General features: G+C 42.0%; 1 protein-coding gene across 3 annotated transcripts in view; it reads right to left on the reverse strand.

Moving 5' to 3' along the window:
• Positions 1 to 23811, reverse strand: part of LOC136873716 (BTB/POZ domain-containing protein 2) — a 770371-nt gene that overhangs the window by 83508 nt on the left and 663052 nt on the right. Inside the window, exon 1 of one of the 3 annotated variants that reach the window (XM_067146851.2) lies at positions 20164 to 20313. The exons of the other annotated variants lie outside the window; for them this stretch is intronic. Within the exon in view, the coding sequence (XP_067002952.2) occupies positions 20164 to 20208 (45 nt within the window). The 5' untranslated portion in view covers positions 20209 to 20313. Of the gene's footprint in view, positions 1 to 20163; positions 20314 to 23811 lie in introns of those variants that run through there. 3 annotated transcript variants of the gene reach the window in all.

Genomic DNA, 23811 nt, shown 5'->3' on the forward strand with positions numbered 1-23811 from the left:
GGAGCCTGGGTTGGAATTTTAATCGCGAATGATTAATCCCAATGGCTCGGAGAGTTGTGTGTTCGTAATTTTTCTGCATTTCTTAACATGCCGCACACAACACGTAACATGTTCCTTCACGCGCAGTTTCTCACATGGCGAACGCTGGCCACCCTCCAAGGAGGGTCTACCTAGCCCCCAGGCATTGAAACTTGCAAATTTAGCTGTGAGATTATGTTCAAGATTCGACAAGCACTTTTAGAAAAAATGAAAGTGCATTATTCGCCAGCCGTGGGCCGCAATGTTCGAATGAATATCTACCCAGGTGGCCAAAAGCTCGCTGAGCTGGCCGACATACAGAAATCCTTCAGCATCTTCTGACAAGTAGGTATTCGTTCTGTTATGACGTAAACACACTATATTGCATTATTTAATAATATCATCTGCCTGTCAAGTTTTCAGCCCGGAGGCTGGTTGGATCCTCACTTCGAGCCCATCAAGTTTATGCAATTACAGGAATACCACAAACTTCAACGGCGATTCTATAATGAGGCGTTCTATGATAATGAGGAATGAGGTAGTTCTCCATTGCTTTCCTCTTTGAGCCAGAAAGTGCTATTGCAGTACGACTGACCCTACGAGTAGCACCATCCCAGCATCCAGACGCACTAGTTTTGCTCTGTATGATATTAGTCAGCACCTTCCACACTATCACAGCTATAAATGAGATTGAGACTTCAGTGGAAACTACATTTTGCTCTGGCCTAATCTACGAGACACTAAAAAAATACTGCAGCCATCAAGACATAACAGGTAAAGGAGAAAGAAACCACTTTTCCCTTTGTGAAAATCAAATGGGCATAGTCTCCCGGTCTCCTCCTGTGGGTGGGTGTGGCAGAACTGAGTCCTGACATTGCTTCCACTTACTTGTGCCAGGCTCCTCACTTTCATCTATCCCATCCGACCTCACTTTGTCAACTCTTGTTTTTTTTCGACCTTATTAGGTTGAGAATCCTAGGGAGTCACATTTTCACGCCCTTCATGGCCCTTGTCTTCCTTTGGCTGATATCTTCATTCAAAGTGCCGGACCCTTCCATTTTTTTCTCACTGATTAGTGTTAAAGAGGATGGTTGCCTAGTTTTACTTTTTCTTAAAACAATAATCAACACCACCACCTATCTTCCGATCATGGCCATCTATCAACGGCTGCTAATTTCAGATGGCAACCAGCCGTAAGACATAGCCTTTACGGTTGCTAGGTAACACTGTCTGACCATCCATTCATACCTTAAACCACTGCCTGCACGGTTGCTATGGTTACACTTCCATTTCACATTTTGTTGAGTCACGTTACATTTTCGGATATATATATGTGTGTGTCAAAAATGGATATGCTATGGCTTCTTAAGGATAACATTATTACTCTGTCGTCCAATGTTAACCATTATCAGGCAGCTTTAGTTTTTACAAAAATATTCACCTTATGTTATTAGCGAATAAACACGACTTTGTTTTAATTTCAAATATTTAGCGACATGTCAAGTGTTAAGCTCTTACTTGTCGACTGATTGTGGGGGATTCGATCTCAACTTTTGGAGTTCAGGAGGCAAAGGCCTACTCAGCTAGCCTGTGAATACTCCATTAGAAAGAGCCAGTGGTGCAGTGAATACTCGTGAGAGGAGAGAAAACAAGGTGTACTGAACCACGACTACTATGAGGACATTCGATCGCCGTGAGATCAGACATCCCACTTCAAACAGCGACCTGTAGAGCTACTTTCTGAACGTGCAGTATGTGGCTGAGAGACAAGACGTCTCTTAGGGAGAGAAGATGAAGTGAAATTACATTTTCTTCAAACGGCCTTCCAATTAACTTCTAGCGGAAGAAAACAAGGAAGTTAGGTTTACATTCACAGTAGGCTATGTATTGGCAACCGTTCTCCCAGTTTTCACATTTTACTATTGACATGTACACACCATCCACATGCCATTAAACTGTACTACGGGGAAAGGCGTATAAGAAATAATAATAATAATAATAATAATAATAATAATAATAATAATAATATCGGATTTACGTCTCACTAACAACTTTTGCTGTTTTTGAAGACGCCGATGTGCCGGAATGTAGTCCCGCAGGAGTTCTTTTACGTGCTAGTAAATCTACGGACACGAGGCTGACGAATACCACTGGACTGAGCCAGGATCGAACCTGGCAAGCTGGGGTCAGAAGGCCAGCGCCTCAACCGACTGAGCCACTCAGCCTAGTCAAGAAATACTGATTCTGCCACCGATCACATAGTCTCTGAATGAAAAGAGCTCCGATTCTTCATCGGAATATTCAGAGACAATCGCAACTTAACAGCTACAAATCTCACTCTGCAACTGTCATATTTAAAACCAGCACGGTTATATTAATCTATTATTAATTAAAAACCAATTTTGTAGCTAATATTAACTCTGATAAACAATTATTCTGCCTATAACAACAACGCCTTCTGTATTTCTCACCTGTTACCAACACATGAAAATTCATGGCCTAGGGAAATGTAAAATATCCCCCTGAACACAGTCTAAATTGGACAGCCTTATACGCGATCATCTGTATCTTCAGTAATTACCCTGGTGGTCAGTTTTGTCAGAGGGGCTGCCTGGCAGAGGAGGTAAAGGCGTTCTCGGTTCATCCGGAAGGAAGTGGGTTCGATTTCCCGGCAGGAAAAATTTTAAGAAACGAGATTTCCGCTTCCAGAGGTGCACAAGGCCCTGAGGTTCACTCAGCCTACATCCAAAATGAGTACCAGGTTAATTCCTGGGGACAAAGGCGGCCGGGTGTAGGGCTAACTTCTGTACTTCATCAACTGCCGAGGTTACGGATAGTGCAAGCCTTTATCTTCCACGCCTCTAAGGGTTTCCATGGCCTGTACGGAGATTACTCAGTTTTGTCGCGGGTTGAGTGAGCCTTGAAGTTATGAGCTTCCCCAGATAGTACAGTCTGATTACAAATCCTACACATTTTATATTCTTCTTCTTCTTCTTCTTCTCCTTCTCCTTCTCCTTCTCCTTCTCCTTCTCCTTCTCCTTCTCCTTCTCCTTCTCCTTCTCCTTCTCCTTCTCCTTCTCCTTCTCCTTCTCCTTCTTCTTCTTCTTCTTCTCCTCACTCTTTTACCACACCCTGGTGGGGTCGCGGGAGTGAGCTGTGTCGTACATGTGACATGCTCCAGTTTTAAGGCCTGGTGCCTTTCCTGATGCCATCACTACAATGAGAGATGTACTCACTATTGCGTCTTTCTGTAGCGGATGGTAGTGTGGTAAGTTATATAATACGAAGCAATGTGTATTATGATAAACACAATCATCCAGTCCCCAAGCCAGAGGCTGAAATCCATGACCTGGCCGGGAATCGAACCCAGGACCCTCTGAACCGAAGGCCGGTACCCTGACCATTCAACAAAACAGCCAGACAATTTCGCGTCTACGTTCAGCAAAGAGTATCACGATTAAGTATTCGTCTAAGAAAGCGTACTTCAAATATCCGATTGGGTGCACTGTTAGGGGGAGTCATTACTGAAATATTACGATTTTTTACCAAAAAATCGAATTTTCAATTTTAACGTTACAAATCACAATTCTTCCTCTTTGAAATATTGTTATAACGTTTACCCTAACGCCATTTTGAAACCTCTAAATGCCGGATTTAAAGGATAGCGTCATGGCAAATATAAACCAAACATACGACCCTTTCTCTCATTTTATCAGACAATACTGGTTTCAAAGTCCTTTCGGATAATCATTTCAATAACCCCGTTGGAATATATTTACTTTGTAGTAGGCCTAGGCTGAAGCCCTCTGTGGCTCAGGCGGCAGTGCGCCGACCTCTCACCGCTGGATACCGTGGTTCAAATCCCGGTCCCTCCATGTGAGATTTGTGCTGGAAAAAGCGGAGGCGGAACAGGATTTTCTCCGGGTATTCCGGTTTTCCCTGGCATCTTTCATTCCAGCAACACTCTCCATTAACATTGCATCTGTCAGTCATTTATCATTGCCCCAGAGGAGTGCGACAGACTTCGGCAGCCGGCCACAATTCCGATCCTCGCCGCTAGATGGGGGCTTCATTCATTCCTTCCATTCCTGACCCAGTCGAATGACTTGGCACAGGCCAGAGTAAAGTGTAACTTCCACCGAAGTCCCAGTCAACATCCATGGCTGTGACAATATGGAAGTTGCTGTGGTATGGGTAGTGCTGAGTAATGACATTCAGAGCATGACTAGTGCATCTGAGTGTTATGAAAGGTGCTGCTCATAGGGTCAGTCGTGCTGCATTAGTACTTTCTGACCCAGTGAGGAAAGCAATGGCAAACTACCTCACTCCTCATCTTGCCTAGTACGCCTCATTTTTGTGCTGCCATTGGTTTTTGGGTTTTCCTTATAACCGCATAACCTTTGGTGGTGCTATTTGAGGATCCAACCAGCCTCTGGGCTGATGACCTAACAGACAGATGAATAACGAAATGAAAATCCTCAGCCTGTTTCAAGTCATTCGATCGGGTCAGGAATGGAATGAATGAGTCCCCCATCTAGGAATTGTGCTGGCTGCCGAATCCTGTCACACTCCTCTGGGACAATGATTAATTACTGACAGATGAAGTAAAATTACATTGGTGAGTGTTGCTGGAATGAAAGTTGACAGGGAAAACCGGAGTACCCGGAGAAAAACCTGTCCCGCCTCCGCTTTGTCCAGCACGAGTCTCACATGGACTGACCGGGGTTTGAACTAACGGAACCCAGTGATGAGAGACCTGAGCCACGGAGACATTTGATTATCGTTCGAAATATACCAGAAGTGCTCACGAGGAAGTAAGAAATAGGCTACTTCCCAGCATGTGAGCACGAATATCACGTTCAGTTTGAGATCACTTTTTATTAAAGCAAAAGCCAGCAGAGCCTGACGAAGACATGAACAACTGTTGGCCGCTGACGCATTCCCGGTAAACGTGCCAAGAATTTGCTTCTAGTTACATCGCAAAGCAATATACAGGCTACGGTCGTTTCCTCCTCAGTTCTAGCCGCGAAATAATTCTGAAATTCTTGGTAGACACTTTCAAGATGCACAAAATTTATCTAAATTTAACATCATCTTACAATGTTGTCTTCACTTTGAAAGACTCTGTAATAGTACCTCTAATTAGGAATCATTTATTCAACTAAAAACAACGTCTCAATTAATTTAAACCGAGCTCGATAGCTGCAGTCGCTTAAGTGAGGCCAGTATCCAGTATTCGGGAGATAGTAGGTTCGAACCCCACTGTCGGCAGCCCTGAAAATGGTTTTCCGTGGTTTCCCATTTTCACACCAGGCAAATGCTGGGGCTGTACCTTAATTAAGGCCACGCCGCTTCCTTCCCACTCCTAGCCATTCCCTATCCCATCGTCGCCATAAGACCTATCTGTGTCGGTGCGACGTAAAGCAAGTAGCAAAAAAAAAAATAAATAATAATAATAATAATTAAAAACTTAAAATTACCTAATACTGCTCTGATAAAGATGGGGAGTTCTATTTTACAATTTGCTTTACTTCGCACCAACGTAGATAGGTCTTATGGCGACGATGGGATAGGAAAGGGCTAGGAGTGGGAAACAAGCGACCGTGGTATTATTTAAGGTACAATCCTAGCATTTGCCTATTGTAAAAATGGAAAACCATCTTCACGGCTGCCGTTCGAACCCACTATCTACCGACTGGGAGTTCACAGCTGCGCGCCCCTAACCGCACGGCCAACTCGCTCGGTAAAAATAGAATTCACCTCCCATATAGATAAACTCCGTGGATACCCGCAAACAAAACAAAATAAAAGCCCATGGCGCAACAGCCATTAAGAGTTGTCCTATAGTCGGCACGAGGGAACCTTTCTGCCGTTATTCTTGGCGTTCTAGACTGGGACCGCTATCTCACCGTCAAACAGCTCCTCAATTGTAATCACTTAGGCTGAGAGGGCTTCGAACCAGTCCTTAGATCCAGGTAAAATTCCTGATCTGGTCGGGAATCGAACTCGGGACCTCCGCGTAAGAGGCAAACATGTTACTCCTACTCCGCAGGGTCAGGATGTGAATACCTCACAAAAAAATATTCTGGGTTTTATAATTCACTGGAGCTAGGGCAATCTTTTTATCTTCAAATGATTACTACTATTATTAAGTTATAAACAGTGATAAATGGCGGCCATTAGTGTGTTACTATCACAAAACCAGTGTTTCTCAACCAGCGGACCCTGGCATCAATTATACAAGGAAGCGAGATATTCTCCTGGAATCCGTCATTTCACTTTTCTAGGAATATTGCTGGCGGGACCTAGTGTTTACAGTGCACTATGTCTTCTGGTATGGGCTAGAGCAATTTTGTTACTTTCATTGATCTGTCTCAGCTTTATCCTTGGCTTTGACAAAATGAAAGTGACTTAGGTATGAGTGATGCTAGTAATGCCATTCCTTCTGCAGCCAGTCCCTGCTATGAATGGTGTGAAAATATTGCTCATAGGGTCGGTTGGTGCATGCATTTCAGTGGGCTTGGCAGACTGATATGTAATAACTTCTGGCTCGGTGAGGAAAGCAACGGGAAACTACCTCGCTCCTCATTTCCCTAGTACGCCTCTTCAGTGATGCCTAGGCCATCTATGACAGCTAATGGCGGAGCTGTTGAGGATCCAACCAGCCTTCGGGCTGAGGACTAAACACACACACACAGGAATATTTCACGAATACACGTTCCATAGTGGAAATATTCTTAGGAAAGTAAGTTTCGTGATTATATCGAAACACGCAGACCTAGCTCGTCATTAAACTCTGAATTCCAAAAATCTAGCAAACATGCGCCTAAAACTATCAGAGATCAAAGCTACTTATTTTTGAATGATCTGGAATGTTCAAGGAACATAAATCTTTCAACATTGGGGAAAAGGAATAGGCCTACTACCGTTTATGACCGGTCGTAAAAATTGTCTGCAAGCCGATAATAACAATGGGTGGTGTATCCTGTTCTCAAAACTGAACTAAATAACGTCTGTATTGCAAAGGTGACTGACCGATTAGCTAGAGAGTAAAAGAAAAGTCCTACACTAAAGATTTATTTATTTATTTATTTATTTGCATGGTGTACTAATACTCTTCAATATTTCACCATCCTGATTATTAATAGTTTGTTACAGTTAAATGTGTGAACTTTAAATAAATGTAAATATATTTCTGCTTCTTAATCCGTTTCCCCTCGGACATAACGAGGGATTCCATCTCTACCGCCTCAAGGGCAGTCCCTGGACCTTGATACTTTGGGTCGGGGGATACAACTGGAGAGGACCAGTACCTCACCCAGGCGGTCTCACCTGCTATGCTGAACACGGGACTTGTTGGGGGACAGACAAGGAAGAGGGAAATAAGCGGCCGTGGCCTAAGCTAAGTAGGCTACCATCGCGGAATTCGCCTGGAGAAGAAGTGGGGAAACTACAGAAAAATCATCTGCTATGCTGAACACGGGACTTGTTGAGGGACAGACAAGGAAGAGGGAAGGAAGCGGCCGTGGCCTAAGCTAAGTAGGCTACCATCGCGGAATTTGCCTAGAGAAGAAGTGGGGAAACTACAGAAAAATCACTTCGAGGATGGCTGAGGTAGTAGTCGAACTCCCTCAATTGACTTCCCGAGGCTGAGTTGACCCCATTCCAGTACTCGTACCACTTTTTAAATTTATCTTCAGAGCCGGGAATCGAACCCGGGCTTCCAGGGGTAGCAGCTAACCAGACTAACCACTACACCGCGGAGGCAAACTTGGGAGAGTTCTACTCATTATTTTGTTGCATGTACTGTATGTATGTTTGCTAAGTTATTAGCCCGAAGGCTGATTTAATACTCAACAGCTCCACCATCAAATGAGTGAGATAGTTTCCCATTGCTTTCCTCATCGAACCAGAACTTTCTATCACATATCAGTGTGCCATCCCGACTGAAATGCACGCACCAGGCGATCCAACGAACGACACTTCATTCATAACAGGGACTGACTGCATAAGGAATGACATTCCTAGCGTCACTCATACGTCAGTCACTTTCAGGTTGTCAAAGCCAAGGAGGACACAGACAGGTCAGTTAAAGTACAAATTTGCTCTAGCCCACACCAGAAGACATAGTGTACTGTGAACACTAGGTGTCACCAGCAAAGGCAGAATATGTAAAGGGATTACTTAATTTCACCTGCCCATATAATTCTGGGTACCCAATCTTAACAGTCGGGTTTTCAGTCTGTGAGATTTATTAAAATCCTTTGTCATGTCTTCTCCCTCACCCCCACCAGTTTCGAATCTATCGTCCGCCAATGGAGCGATCTTCATGAATGCAGCTTCGTTCAGTTCTCCTGCTCTTCATGAAGCAGTCTTCGACATGGATAAGATCCTTCAAGATTCCTCCAAGAAGCCTCAATTATTTTTTCTCCAAAACAAAATAAATTGCAGCGTGGAATCCCTGGCGGTAAGATTCTCAGAGGGACCGAGGTCGTTGTACGGCGTTGCCGAAACACGTCCCGCGAGAATAAAACGTTCTTCCTCACGGCCAAACCAGAGTAAACCCGACCACAACTTAGCCCCAAGGCTACCGTGGCTGACGTAACTTTCACTAATGGAGTGCGTAGCGCAGTTTCTGTCATTTAATTTCTTTAACAGATGTTTATAACATGTTATAGGTTAAGTTTTATAAAGTTCTCATATGTTGCCTTACTGATTAACACTCAGTACAAAAATACTCATGCCAGGCTCAGAGGATTGAGGCGCTGGCCTTCTAATCCCAACTTGGCAGGTTCGAACCTGGCTCAGTCCAGTGGTATTTGAAGGTGCTCAAAATACGTCAACCTCGTGTCGTTAGATTTACTTGCACGTAAAAGTACTCCTGCGGGACTAAATTGCGGCACTTCGGTGTATCCGAAAGCCGTAAAAGTAGTTAGTAGAACGTAAAGCAAATAACATTAAATTATTATTATTATTATTATATTATTATTATTATTTCGGAAACTTAAAAAAATGCAATCTGCGCTAAAATCATTCCTTCACCGTTAAGAATACGTGCACAGGCTGACTTCACCAACACTTAAGTACATAGGGCAATTGAACAAGCTTCCCACATGAAGCAAAAATTAATAATCTGCCAGTTAATTTGTTCTGCTCTGTTTAACTTTCATATTTGCTTATCGTATGGTGTTTAGTGCCGGGAGTGCCCGAGGTCGTGTTCGGCTCGTCTGGTGTAGGTCTATCTATTTGACGCCCGTGGGCGAACTGCGCGTTTGGATGTGGGAGGATGATGGTGATGATGAGGTAGGGGGAGGGAGAAACCCAGTGTCGGCACGTAGCCTACTCCTGTCGAATACCACCAAGGGGTCTGCTGAAAGCTTTGGCTACGTCGCCATCCGACGTTATTTGTCCTCACTCCATACTGAGAGGAGGTTTGGGATACTATCCAGGCTTTTGACAAGCAATATAGTGATTAGAAATGTTATACCACCAGGTCTCCTACCCTGCCGATCGGCGGCTAACCACGGTGTCGGACTTGACGCCTTAACCACCATGGCCTCCAGATGGGCTACAAACGGTACTGAATAATAATGGAGACCAACGTGACGAATGTTAGACTCAGAACGCCAGTAGTTCTACGTAACTATTGGTATCGTGGTTATAGCCACGGGAAAGCCAGTTTACGTGGAATTCGCAACACGAACACACGGCTTTTCATTAGAAAGATTTCCAATACAATGGCTGGGATTCGAACTGCCGTCGCATCAGTGGTGATGGCAATGGACTATACCCCTTCCAGTTTTTAGTAATTAAAAATGACCATACAGAACAAAATGAAGCCACGGAGGTCAAAGGACTAGTTTCAAATGGAGGCGCTTAGTCGTTCACAAAGGCTTGCAGACTGAATATTGAAAGGCATAACGTTCAATAATAATAATAATAATAATAATAATAATAATAATAATAATAATAATAATAATAATAATAATAATAATGTCCGGCTCCATGGCTAAACGGTTAGCGTGCTGGCCTTTGGTCACAGGGGTCCCAGGTTCGATTCCCGGCGGGGTCGGGAATTTTAACCATCGTTGGCTAATTTCACTGGCACGGGGCTGGGTGTGGGCTATTTGTCATTATCATCATCATCATCATCATCATCTCATCCTTCTCATGACGCGCAGGTCGCCTACTAGCGTCAAATCAAAAGGCCTGCATCTGGCGAGCCGAGTATGTCCTTGGATACTCGCGGCACTAAAATCCATACGCCATTTCATTTTAATAATAATAATAATAATAATAATAATAATAATAATAATAATAATAATAATTATTATTATTATTATTATTATTATATCGTAGTGGTTTTATGGCTCACTCTCTACTTTTACGATTTTATGAGATACTGAGGTGCCAGAATTTTGGTTCACAGGTGGTATTTTTTTTAAAAGTACTAGCAAATCTACCGACACAGGGCTGGAGCGAGTCTGAATCGAACCTGCCAATTTAGGTTCAGAAGACTAGTGCTCCTACCGTCAGATCTACTCAGGCCGGCAATAACGATCGTGGCTATCTCACCGGTCTTAACAATGGTCGTGTCGAACAAACCTTTATTAGCAGGAGCGGTTATTACAGAGTGTGGGAAGATTTCCTCGTTGAGTTTTATTACGAGTTGTGGGCTGAAATGACTGAATGGTGTCAAGAGGACAGGTGAAGAGCTGGCACACACTTCAGCGGCTCATAGTCCGTGCACTATGAAAATTACAGGCCAGTAAGTTTTGACATGCGTTGCATATAAGCTTTGGGAAAGTATTCTTTCTGATTTAGACATGTTAGTGCTAGTTGCTTTACGTCGCTCCGACACAGATAGGTCTTATGGCGACGATGGGACAGGGAAGGGCTAGGATTGGGAAGGAAGCGGCCGTGGCCTTAATTAAGGTACAGCCCCAGCATTTGCCTGGTGTGAAAATGGGAAACCACGGAAAACCATTTTCAGGGCTGCCGACAGTGGGGTTCGAACCTACTATCTCCCGAATACTGGATACTGGCCGCACTTAAGCGACTACAGCTATCGAGCTCGGTGACATGTTAGTGAAATTACTAACTGGTTCGATAGAAGGCAGTTCGATTTTTGGAAAGGTCAAATGGACTGACCTATCTAAGGCATTTGATAGGGTAAATCATGGGAGACTACTGGCAGAAATGAAGGCCATAAGACTAGACAAAAGAACGCTTGAATGGGTGGTTTTATTTCTAGGAAATAGAACTCAGAATTAGAGTAGGTGAAGCATTATACGAACCTGTAATATGCAAGAGGGAAATACCTCAAGGCAGTATTATCGGACAATTATATTTTCTTATATATGAGAGTGAAGAACTGGAATCAGAGACGACTTTTTGCGGATGATGTTATTCTGTATAGAGCAAAAGTAAAACAAGTAAAAGTCAGGTTGTCCGCATATGGTTGGCGTCAGGAAGGGCAGCAGGCCCTAAAACGGGGCCAAATCCACCTGTGCTACACAGTTCGCACCCGCGACCCCACAAGTGTGTGAAAAGCGGTAGAAAAAGAAGAAAAGAAGAAGTAAGGATGTAAAGGAGAGGTCATGTAAGTCTCTGGTAAGACCCCCAATTGGAGTATGGTTCCAATGTATGAGACCCTCCGTAGGATTACTTTACTCGAGAATGGGAAAAATTCAAAGAAAAGCAGCTCGATTTGTTCTGGGTGATTTCTGACAAAAGAGTAGCGTTACAAAAATGTTGCAAGGTTTGGGCTGGGAAGACTTGGGTGAAAGGAGACGAGCTGCTCGACTATGTGGTATGCTTCGAGCTGTCAGTGGAGAGATGGCGTGGAATGACATTAGTAGACGAATATGTTTGAATGGTGTTTTTAAGAGTAGGAAATATCACATAATGAAGATAAAGTTGGAATTCAAGAGAAGAAATTGGGGCAACTATTCATTTGTAGGAATGGGAGTTAAGGATTGGAATAATTTACGAAGGGAGATGTTCAATAAATTTCCAAATTCTTTGCAATCACTTAAGAAAAGGCTAGGAAAAACAACAGATAAGGAATCTGCCACCTGGGCGACTGCCCTAAATGCAGATCAATATTGAATGACATGTGTGCTACTATGCAGTCTATGGAAACTCAGGAATAGGAGCCATGAACATATCTTCAGCGAACATCTCACGAGAGTAGCTGGCCTGAATTCCATTGAGATTTTAAAAAAAGGAGTTACTTCCGCTGGAAGTAACATGAGTAACTCTTGTTTTCCGTTTTTCTTTAACGCTTCCATTTTGATTCAAAGGTTCACTCCGCATTTTTCAAGCTCATCCCGAGATGGCTGAACGAATTTTCCACGTCCATCAGCCAACCCTCACCAAACATAATAACTTTGAGGCAAAAGGGTGTTCAACAATAGGGAGAAGTCGACCAGTGACCAAATACGAACACACACAGTCAGTGTAACATTATTGTTGATAATTTTAAACAGGTATCACATATTTTTAAAAAATCTTCTTCTTCTTCTTCTTCTTATTCCGGGGATTCTGTGGATCACAGAGGTGAAATAAGGCGAGGGCATGAGTGGGTGGATATCAAACAGTCGGAAGATTAATTTAAAACTTTGAAATTAGAGCTGTATTTCTTTTTCCTTTCCTTGAGGGGGGGGGGGCGGGTCTTTTCAAAAGTTAGACAGACTTTACAACTCAGGTAAAAAGTATAGCTCATAAGCTAGGATAACAATTTTAGAAAATCAGAACAATCTACAAATAACGAATTAGCAACCTTGAGCTTGAAGCCCCCTAATAAAAATAAATAAAAAAGAAGTACCTTGGCACTACTGCTCCTTTCCATCAACAGTCAAGGAGACAGGTCTCCCCATTTCTTTTACATCAACAGGAAGAGCATCTTTGCTCTATCAATTTACACTCTCCAGGCCTATCAGAGGCACAACCTACACTTACAAAATTAAACACTACTCACTGTCTTAACTGCTCAACAGTCTGGTATCTTTAACATGAAATGAAAGAAATAGAGTTTAACAGGGGTAACAAGTACCCATTCTACATAGCCTTCGGTAAAAACAAAAGGTTAAAGTTACTGGCCAAAAACGAAAATGGTAAGGAGGCGAACTGTTGCACTCCTTGAAATTTACATGAAATGCATATGCTTATGACCTGACATTACAGAGGCTAGGCCTATACTACGGAGGTGACTAGATGGAGAAAAACATTTACTGTAAGTTACAGAAATTACAAGATAGATTTTAAAGGTTACAAACTCAGTCACCTCAAGATCAAGTTGAGATGGAATACAAGAGCGCACCTCACTCTCTATTCCCTGATTTCAATTAAGTTCTTTCGACTTGTTTGAAATTTACATTTTAGAAAATAAAGTTACATTGCTAAAGATTTGAAACCTTCCCCTCGAGTTAGCTTTGAAAGACTATCACATGTTAAACTGGATCTGCCATTACCTTGAGCTGGTGGACCTCCCGAAGATGGATGAGGCGACCCCCGCCTCCGTTACGAACACACTCTAGACTGGAGCTATCACTAAGACAACCTGGTTCGAAATTTGCCAGCTTTTATAGCCGAGGGGAAAGTTCCAGAAAACTCTGGGCCAAGGCCCTGACATCCCCCCCCCCCCATTTTCATCGGATAATCAAACATCAAAATTTTATCATTGGTGAATAAATAAATGTACACAATTTTTCATTGGCCAACGCCTTAAGTTAACGGGAAGAGATGGAAGTGTTGATAACTTTTGAACATCAAAAACAAACACTAAACATTTCAGTTTATGAAACCTCAACACACAAATTTTATCTTGAATTTTAATAGTTCATCTTCACCCTAGGGGGCGCGACATAAGTTTATAGTAGCGACATCTGTTGAGAAATGTCCAAACTTCTCGTACTAGTAGTTTTAAAGTTTATGTTGCAGATGGGCTTATCCAAGGCGCTTAATTTAAATGCGCGGGGCGGGTGTACCTCCGGTACAATTATTATTATTATTATTATTATTATTATTATTATTATTATTATTATTATTATTATTATTATTATTGCGTGTGGCTATTGTCATTTAATGAGTCAGTCTAGTTAACTTAGTGTAGATCTAATTGGCCGTGCTCAGAGATTCGTAGTTTGAACTCATGCCGATACATGGAGCGGTGCAGAGCTGTTCGCGTCAACACGAGGAAAATGACACGATCACTTCACTGAGAGAAACTTATGTTTCTTTGAAAGAATCCGCATGGTTCGATAGAAGGCAATTCGGTTTTAGGAAAGGTTATTCCACTGAAGCTCAACTTGTAGGATTCCAGCAAGATATAGCAGATATCTTGGATTCAGGAGGTCAAATGGACTGTATCGCGATTGACCTGTCTAAAGCATTTGATAGGGTGGATCATGGGAGACTACTGGCAAAAATGAGTGCAATTGGACTAGACAAAAGAGTGACTGAATGGGTTGCTATATTTCTAGAAAATAGATCTCAGAGAATTAGAGTAGGTGAAGCTTTATCTGACCCTGTAATAATTAAGAGGGGAATTCCTCAAGGCAGTATTATCGGACCTTTATGTTTTCTTATATATATAAATGATATGAGTATAGGAGTGGAATCGGAGGTAAGGCTTTTTGCGGATGTGTTATTCTCTATAGAGTGATAAATAAGTTACAAGATTGTGAGCAACTGCAACGTGACCTCGAAAATGTTGTGAGATGGACAGCAAGCAATGGTATGTTGATAAACGGGGTTAAAAGTCAGGTTGTGAGTTTCACAAATAGGAAAAGTCCTCTCAGTTTTAATTACTGCGTTGATGGGGTGAAAGTTCCTTTTGGGGATCATTATAAGTATCTAGGTGTTAATATAAGGAAAGATCTTCATTGGGGTAATCACATAAATGGGATTGTAAATAAAGGGTACAGATCTCTGCACATGGTTATGAGGGTGTTTAGGGGTTGTAGTAAGGATGTAAAGGAGAGGGCATATAAGTCTCTGGTAAGACCCCAACTAGAGTATGGTTCCAGTGTATGGGACCCTCACCAGGATTTTTTTTTTTTGCTAGGGGCTTTACGTCGCACCGACACAGATAGGTCTTATGGCGACGATGGGATAGGAAAGGCCTAGGAGTTGGAAGGAAGCGGCCGTGGCCTTAATTAAGGTACAGCCCCAGCATTTGCCTGGTGTGAAAATGGGAAACCACGGAAAACCATCTTCAGGGCTGCCGATAGTGGGATTCGAACCTACTATCTCCCGGATGCAAGCTCACAGCCGCGCGCCTCTACGCGCACGGCCAACTCGCCCGGTGCTCACCAGGATTACCTGATTCAAGAACTGGAAAAAATCCAAAGAAAAGCAGCTCGATTTGTTCTGGGCGATTTCCGACAAAAGAGTAGCGTTACAAAAATGTTGCAATGTTTGGGTTGGGAAGAATTGAGAGAAAGAAGAAGAGCTGCTCGACTAAGTGGTATGTTCCGGGCTGTCAGCGGAGAGATGGCGTGGAATGACATTAGTAGACGAATAAGTTTGAATGGCGTTTATAAAAGTAGGAAAGATCACAATATGATTCAAGAGGACAAACTGGGGCAAATATTCATTTATAGGAAGGGGAGTTAGGGATTGGAATAACTTACCAAGAGAGATGTTCAATAAATTTCCAATTTCTTTGAAATCATTTAGGAAAAGGCTAGGAAAACAACAAATAGGGAATCTGCCACCTGGGCGACTGCCCTAAATGCAGATCAGTATTGATTGATTGATTGAAAAAAAATTGATTGATTGGTAGTCATGATTGTTAAGGCGTCACGTCTGTATGGTTTGACACCGTGGTTACGCGGTTCGAGTCCTGTTGGTCGAAAAAATTGTCACCATCAGAATGTTGGCCGGCAGAGTAGTAGAGGTCTTGGTATACAATTTCTAATCACCAGATTGCGTGCCTAAGAGCCCCCGTGGTTCAAGGGGCAGCACGCCGGCCGCTCACCGCTGGTTTCCGTGGTTAATATTCCGGTCATTCCATGTGAGATTTGTGCTGGACAAAGTGGAGGCGGGACAGTTTTTTCTCTGGGTACTCATCTTTCATTCCAGAGATACTCTCCTATTTCATTACATCTGTCAGTCGTTAATTGACCCCAACGAGTGCGACAGGCTTCGGCAGCCAGCACAATTCGCATCCTCGCCACTATATGGGGGGCTTCATTCATTCCATTCCTGACCCGGTCGAATTACTGGAAACAGGCTGAGGATTTTTGAGATAGACGGCCCAAAGCTTGCATTCAATTCTAAACCTCATCGCAGTGCTCATATGGAGTGTGAGGGTATATGACGCTGTTGATGGTGGGTGATACGTCCGTCGGATGGGGACGTAAAACTTTCAGCAGACCCCTTGCTGTTATTCGACAGGAGTAGGCTACGAGCCGACATCGGGTCTCACTCTCTCGCTACCTCATTATCACAGTCATCCCCACATCCAGAAGTGCAGGTCGCCGATGGGTATCAAATACAAAAGACCTGCACTAGGCCAGTCGAACTTGTCCTCGGACACCCCGGTACTGAAAGCTATACGATAAGTGAAATAAAATTCTTTGAAAAGGTCAAAAATCATGGTAGTGGGATTATTATTATTATTTTTTTTTTTTTTTTTTTTTTTTGATTCGTTGTGCCCAGCTGTGGAGCGCGTTTGAACTTATTTTGCACAATGTTTCTTCTTCTTTTCTTCCCAATATCTCTTCATTTTTTCACTGTGTTCCTTTCTGCGTGTTTCTGTCCAGCCTGTATTTTTTCTTGTTGGTTTCTCTGCAAATTTATGTTTGTTTACTAAGCTTCTAAATTTCATTCTATCTTGAATGGTTTCGTCCTCAATACCCATTTCTTGTAGATCTTCATGTATTTCTGCTAACCAATTGTTGCGGATTTTCAGGGTTAGAGCTAGATTTAGAATTTTCTTTGTCAGCCTGTTGTTATCCATTCTGTGTAGGTGTCCGTAGAATTTTAGTCGTCTCTTTCTGATGGTATCTGTGATTTTTTCTGTGAATTGAAAAATTTCGTGTGGTTTCTTTTTCATCCAAATTCCATTTTCGAACTTTGGTCCTAGGATTTTTCTGAGAATTTTCCTCTCTTGTTTCTCAATGCTTTTCATTTGTGACCTGCCGCCAATGATCAGTGTTTCAGATGCATAAAGTGCCTCTGGTTTGATGACTGTATTGTAGTGTCGTAATTTTGCATTTTTTGATATACATCTTTTGTTGTATCTGTTCCATGTGATTTTGTAAGCCCTTTGCAGTTTAGCAGTTCTTTCTTTGTTAGCTTCCTGATTTAACCCTGCTGGCTGAATAATTTCACCTAGATACTTGAATTTGTCTACTTGGGAAATTATTCCACAATTGGTGATTAATGGTTGATTGTCGAATCTTGATTTAGTTCCTTCCATAAACTGCGTCTTTTCAAATGAAATTTGAAGTCCGGTTTTTGCGGCTATTTCATTCAATTTTTCTATGGATTGGATTGCTTCTTGTCTGTTGTTCGAAAGGATCGCAAGGTCATCTGCGAAAGCTAAGCAGTCAAGGTGAATTTTGTCTTTAAGAAGTCTGCCAATGTTTATACCTTTAGTTTCTTTTCTCCATTCACGAATCACTTTTTCCAAAACTAAATTGAATAGTAGTGGGGATAGTCCATCTCCCTGTCGGACGCCAGTTCTGATTTCGAACGGTTCAGAAATTTCTCCCAAGAACTTAACTTTTGATGTTGTGTTGGTCAGAGTTTGTTTAATCAATTCCCTCGTTTTCCTGTCGACTTGAAATTCCTCTAGTATGTTGAACAGGGTCTGCCGATCTATGGAATCATACGCTTTTTTGAAGTCAACAAAGGTGATTACTGTTTGTTTGGTTTTGCGAATCTGTAGTATGGTTTTTAGGTTTAGGATTTGTTCTGCGCAGGATCTCCCTTTTCGGAATCCAGCCTGATAATCTCCGATCAGGTGGTCTGTTTGTTTCTCTAATCTATTAAGTAGAGCTTTAGAGAAGATTTTATATACGAGTGAGAGGAGAGAAATTCCTCTGTAGTTATTAATATCTGATTTGTCTCCTTTCTTGTGAAGTGGGTGAATCAATGCACATTTCCAATCCTCCGGAATTTCTTCAGAAAACCAAATGTCCTGTAAGATTTTTTGAATACTCTGGGCCAGTTTGTCACCACCAATTTTCAACATTTCAGCGATTATTCCATCTTCTCCTGGTGCTTTGTTGTCTTTTAAATCTCTGATTATTTGTTTGACTTCTTGTAATGTGGGGGGTTCTGAATCTGGATTAGGTGTTGGTTTTTCATAGGTGAATTGTTCCTTTGGAGATTCACAGTTTAAAAGGTCCATGAAATGGTTTGCTAGGAGTTCACAATTTCCCTTATTACTTGTTTCTAAAGTCCCATCTGTACGTTTGAAACAGAGACTAGGTGCCTGGTAATTGGATAATTCTTCTCTGAATGTTCTGTAGAAGTTCCGTGTATTGTTTTTCTTGAAATCTTCTTCTATTTCTACCAGTCTGTTTTGATCATATTTTCGTTTTTCGTTTTTATTATTATTATTATTATTATTATTATTATTATTATTATTATTATTATTATTATTTTGCAAACGGGGAAGTAGTAAGCTGCATGTGGCCGCAATTGCATTGTTGAAGCATTCTCGTTTTACTGATATCGCCATGAAAGGCAAACACCGCGGTATACTAACGAAATAGATGAACAACCCTGCTATCCCTGAACTTATATAGAGTTTCGAGAAATTTGGTTCAACACTTTTTTTCGTGACATCGTACAAATAGACAAATATTAAACACACACATAAACATTGAACTAAACCTGAAAACTTTCAAGAGTACGGGGTAATTAATTATTTATACAGATTACTACACAACACCTGACTCGTGGTAGTTCGAAAAAGAGTAAAACACTACATTATTGATAGTAATAATACAGTAATATTAATAATGGCTTAATCTATTGTAATATTTAGTCTGCCTGCGTAATGTAAATGAATTTCGACATTCCGTTTCATTTTACCAGATGACAGGGAAGTCATAACTCTATGGGCAAGCTATTGCCAAATTTTAAATAATATTTGATGGGGGTGGGGGGTAAACATCAAACCTTTTACAGACCAACCTCGAACTTCACCACTTAAAAAGTACGACTACCATTTCTGGGAAACTTCAAAGCAAAAATGATTCAATAATATAATTTTTATTGGCTTTGCATCCCACTAACTACTCTTTTACGGTTTTCAGAGGCACTGAGGTGCCGGAATTTAGTCCCGCAGGAGTTCTTTTACGTGCCAGTAAATCTACCGACACGAGGCTGACGTATTTGAGCACCTTCACATACCACCGGACAGAGCCAGAATCGAACCTGCCAAGTTGGGGTCAGAAGGCCAGCACCTCAACCGCCTGAGCCACTCAGCCCGTCTGAAAGAAAATGATTCATATATCCTATCAGACGGGAATTGATTATTTACAGCTATTAATTAATTAAATGTATTTTGTATGTATTTATTTTATTGCTACGGTTTAATATCGCAATAACTCATCGAATGTTTTGGGTGACGAAAGGAAATCGCGAAAGTAGTAGCCATGCCATTAAGTAACGGCCTGGTGTAACAATGGGAAACCACGGAAAACACCTTCAGGGCTGCCGACTGTGGGATTGGAACCCAGCATCTTCTGAATGCGAGCTCACAGCTTCGCGAATCTATCCCCACGGCCAAGTTTCTCACTATTATTTATTTATTTATTTATTTATTTAACCCTAAATTTCAGCGGCATTGCGCCTTTCACACGTGTGTTAGCAATAATCAAAATCACACAAACAAGCTAGTTTGTAGTTTTATGTGACAGTGAGTTGTATAACGATCATAGCCTCGAGAACATTAGTTTGACGGGGAATCAAAATTACCCATAATTCAAAGATCTCGCATGCACTGGCCGAGGTCCAAACCGGGGTCGTCTTGGCGAGAAGCCAGTGATTAAGCCACTCTGCTATCACGCCTTTCAATAGACAAGGCAACAGAGTAAAATTAAAGTCATGGGAACCACTGCTGGTAAGACTGGCTATTTTCCACCTGGTATCGCCGTGATTACAAACCAAGCCACTTACCTTTGACTTCATAGTCTTCTTTTGCGGTGCGTATCCTACACTCATGGCGAAGGAGGCAGGTCGTCAGTCACAAATAACTTGTGTTTCTAATCTGCAAGTGACGGATGTTCAAGTGTATTGCATGCTGTTATACTATGGCTAACCAGTGCAACTGAGGGAGCTGGCTATTTACCAGGCCTGTTCGAACTACTCGCCGGCTATTTTAAGCAGAAATGTTAAGCGGTAACAATGTCTACGTCCCGCATTCTCCACACGTTCCGAGTGTGCACCGTGCGCAAGACATTGGCCAGTAGAACCTCGTGTGTGATATAGGTGAAAATTATACTCTACTAGGTGCTCGACCCGCGCTGCGCTACGGAAGTCTACACTGTATAGATAATTCTAAATGAAGTATTGTACACGTTGTGAATAAGACATTATTAAATTGCATAATAACGTACGTATTTAACAATTACATTTTAGGCGCTTTCTCCTAAACTACCATTTCACCAGCGTGAATAGTAGCTCTGTGTTCCCCGATTTTACATACCGATTTTCATTAAATTCTGTTCGCCCATTTTCTCGTGACTCGGCATTAATACGGACTTAGCAACAAAAATCGAAATTCATGAATCTTATCATAGCCGGTACGATAAAAATGTATAAGACATAAATAATCGGAAATGTAATTCTCTATAACTTTCTCTATAACTTTTTGAGAACTCGAATCTTAGGTCTTCCCCCAAAGAACAATTTCAGTCAGCGTGAATAAAAATATGTATAGCCTAGATTATAGTGCCTTATTTTCCTACTTTACATACCGATTTTCATTAAATTCTCTTCAGCCATTTTCACGTGATGCGCGTACATACATACATACATACATACAAGTAATGAAATTTTAACAATTATAAATAAGTGTACAGTAATTATAAATTGTGTTTTATTTTGCCAACATTTGTATATACCACGGAGAACTACCATCGAACTCAATATCATATAGACTTTGATTACTTTCATTTTTATACTGTGCATATGATGGCCTCATTTTAATATTAAGAAACCACTAGCGTATTTTACTATATGCAACTAGTCTATTGTTATTTCGTTTAGGATAGGACTTTGTACGTGTTTTTTAATGTATTCTTCTTACATATTATGTTCATAATTTCCAACCAGACGTCTGGTTTAATTTTGAGGTGCTTTGATATGACTGATGATTCCCCACATGGAGGGCGAAACATGTCTCCATTTTAACGATGTTTAACTAAAAATGTTAACATCCTGTAATGTATTGAATAGGTTGAATAGGTTGGAGTCCAATAAATTTCTCTTATATTATTATTTACATACATACATACATACATACATACATACATACATACATACCGAGATGACGAAAAATTAACAAGTGCATTTCCTTTTTACTATTGACACGACCGATACATAACTACCATTATTTTTTATTCTCAGTACTGTACAGACAAAACTCTTTATATATACATAAACGGTCTACTATAGAAGACAATAATGGATAGCTACAGGAAATATTGTATTTTCAATACCAAACACCAGATGAAACATTTAAAATTTATTTTACGTCCCACTAACTAGGCTACTCTTACGGTTTTCGGAGACACTGAGGTGCCGGAATTTAGTCCCGCAGGAGTTATTTTACGTGCCAGTAAATCTACCGACACGAGGCCGACTTTACATTCCGTTCACGCATTTTCTCGTGGCTCGGCATTAATACGAACTTACCAACGAAATTCATGAATATCTCTTATCATAGCCGGTACGATAAAAATGTATGACATTCGGAAGATAGTGGGTTCGAACCCCACTGTCGGCTGTCCTTCCTCTCAAATGTTCCATCAAATGTTTCATCGGGTGATTATTGGCTAATGAAAGTTAAAAGGATGCTCGACAAAATAGGAATGGGAGACCACGGGGGTACAGCGATACAGAACACACAATCTGCTAGTGGCTTTACGTCGCACTGACACAGATAGGTCTTATGGCGACGAGAGGATGGAAAAGTGCTAGGAGTGGGAAGGAAGCGGCCTGGTGTGGAAATGGGTAAACTACTTAAAACCATCATCAGGGCTGCCGACAGTGGGGTTCGAACCCACCATCTTCCGAATGCAAGCTCACAGTTACGTGACCCTAACCGCATAGTCAACTCGCTCTGTCGTGTTAAATCTGATATGGCTGAACTGCAATCTTCAATCACTCAGTATCTTTACAACTTGCATATAGATGGGGGTCGGTATAGGCCCTAATAATAGTGTATTGGCCTCCGTAGAGCCCTCTTGGAGGTCTTTTTCGAACTGACAGCCTGTAGGCGACCTACGTGTCAGTGGGAATGGAGTCCTACCTAAGATGAATTCTAATGAATGAAGACGACACAAACGGCCAGACCCTGAGCCAGAGTCCCCCTGTGAGTGGGGGCGATAGGATAGCATCCACGCAATCCCCTGCCTGTCGTAAGAGGCGACTAAAAGGGGCCCCAGGGCTCAACTTCGAAGCGTTAGTTGGCGACCATGGGGCCCTTAGCTGAGTCCTGGCACTGTTTCCACTTATGCCTCCTATCCAACCTTCCTTGGTCAACTCTTGTTCTTTTTCAACCCCAACACTATTAGGTTACGTGACCTAGGGAGTCTCATTTCCACGGCCTTCGTGACCCTCGTCTTTCTTTGATCGGTACCTTCATTTTGTTCGAAGTGTCTGATCCCTTCCATGTTTTCTCTCTGATTAATGTTATATAAAGGATGGTTACCTAGTTTTACTTCCTCTTAAAACAATAATCACCACCATCACCACCACGAGCCAGAAGAATTAACCAAATAAGGTTAAAATCCCTGACCCAGCCGGAAATCAAACCCTGGACCCTTTGGACCAAAGGGCAGCATGCTGACCATTTAGCCATGGAGCCACGGGGTCGGTACTATGACGGAGCAGTTCACGTGAAACTTTCAACCTTGCTATTGTATGGCACAGGCAACGTGGAAACTATCGAATATGCATGTACGCAAAGACTGGAGAGTTCTCATAAACACGAGCTATCCTTCACTACTAGTTCGAGACAATAATACATTGTTTTGTACTGCTCCGCGACCATGCGGGTATACAGAGCGCCAATTTCATGGTAAGAAAAACGTGCCTTCGAGTCTGATATGCTGGTAGGATGATTTTGTAGAACTACCAATACAAAGAAAACTAACAGACTCATCAAGAACGGCAAATTCATGAAGGTTGCCAATGTATCGGTTGGGAGTCGAGGTTGAATGAACCAGGTTTCGTGTCCAAAGTCTGTTCGAATTCGAGTAAAGTACGGTCAGCTGTTGCAGAGTAGGCTTCAATGGCGCAACAGCTCTGCATTCCGACCGGCCAGCCGAGCAGAGGAGGGGTGGCCACGACTCTACCGTTTATGTATTCGGGAGACGAAAAGGGGCTGTTGGCCCCCATTGTCGGCTGTCCTGAGGATGGTTTTCCATTCTCCTGCTCTAAATCGAATGTCAATGCAGTTCCTAGCAAAGACCACGGCCGCCAACCCCTTCAGCTTCTCCGAGCATTTCCTTCACCGTAACAAATCTCCTGGCCTGAGAGACTGAGTCACCGTCTTAAAGGCCCGCCTCCCCCTTCAGGGAAGGGATGGAAACATTTTTA

The sequence above is a fragment of the Anabrus simplex genome, chromosome 5, assembly GCF_040414725.1.
Source record: "Anabrus simplex isolate iqAnaSimp1 chromosome 5, ASM4041472v1, whole genome shotgun sequence".
Lineage (NCBI taxonomy): Eukaryota > Metazoa > Arthropoda > Insecta > Orthoptera > Tettigoniidae > Anabrus > Anabrus simplex.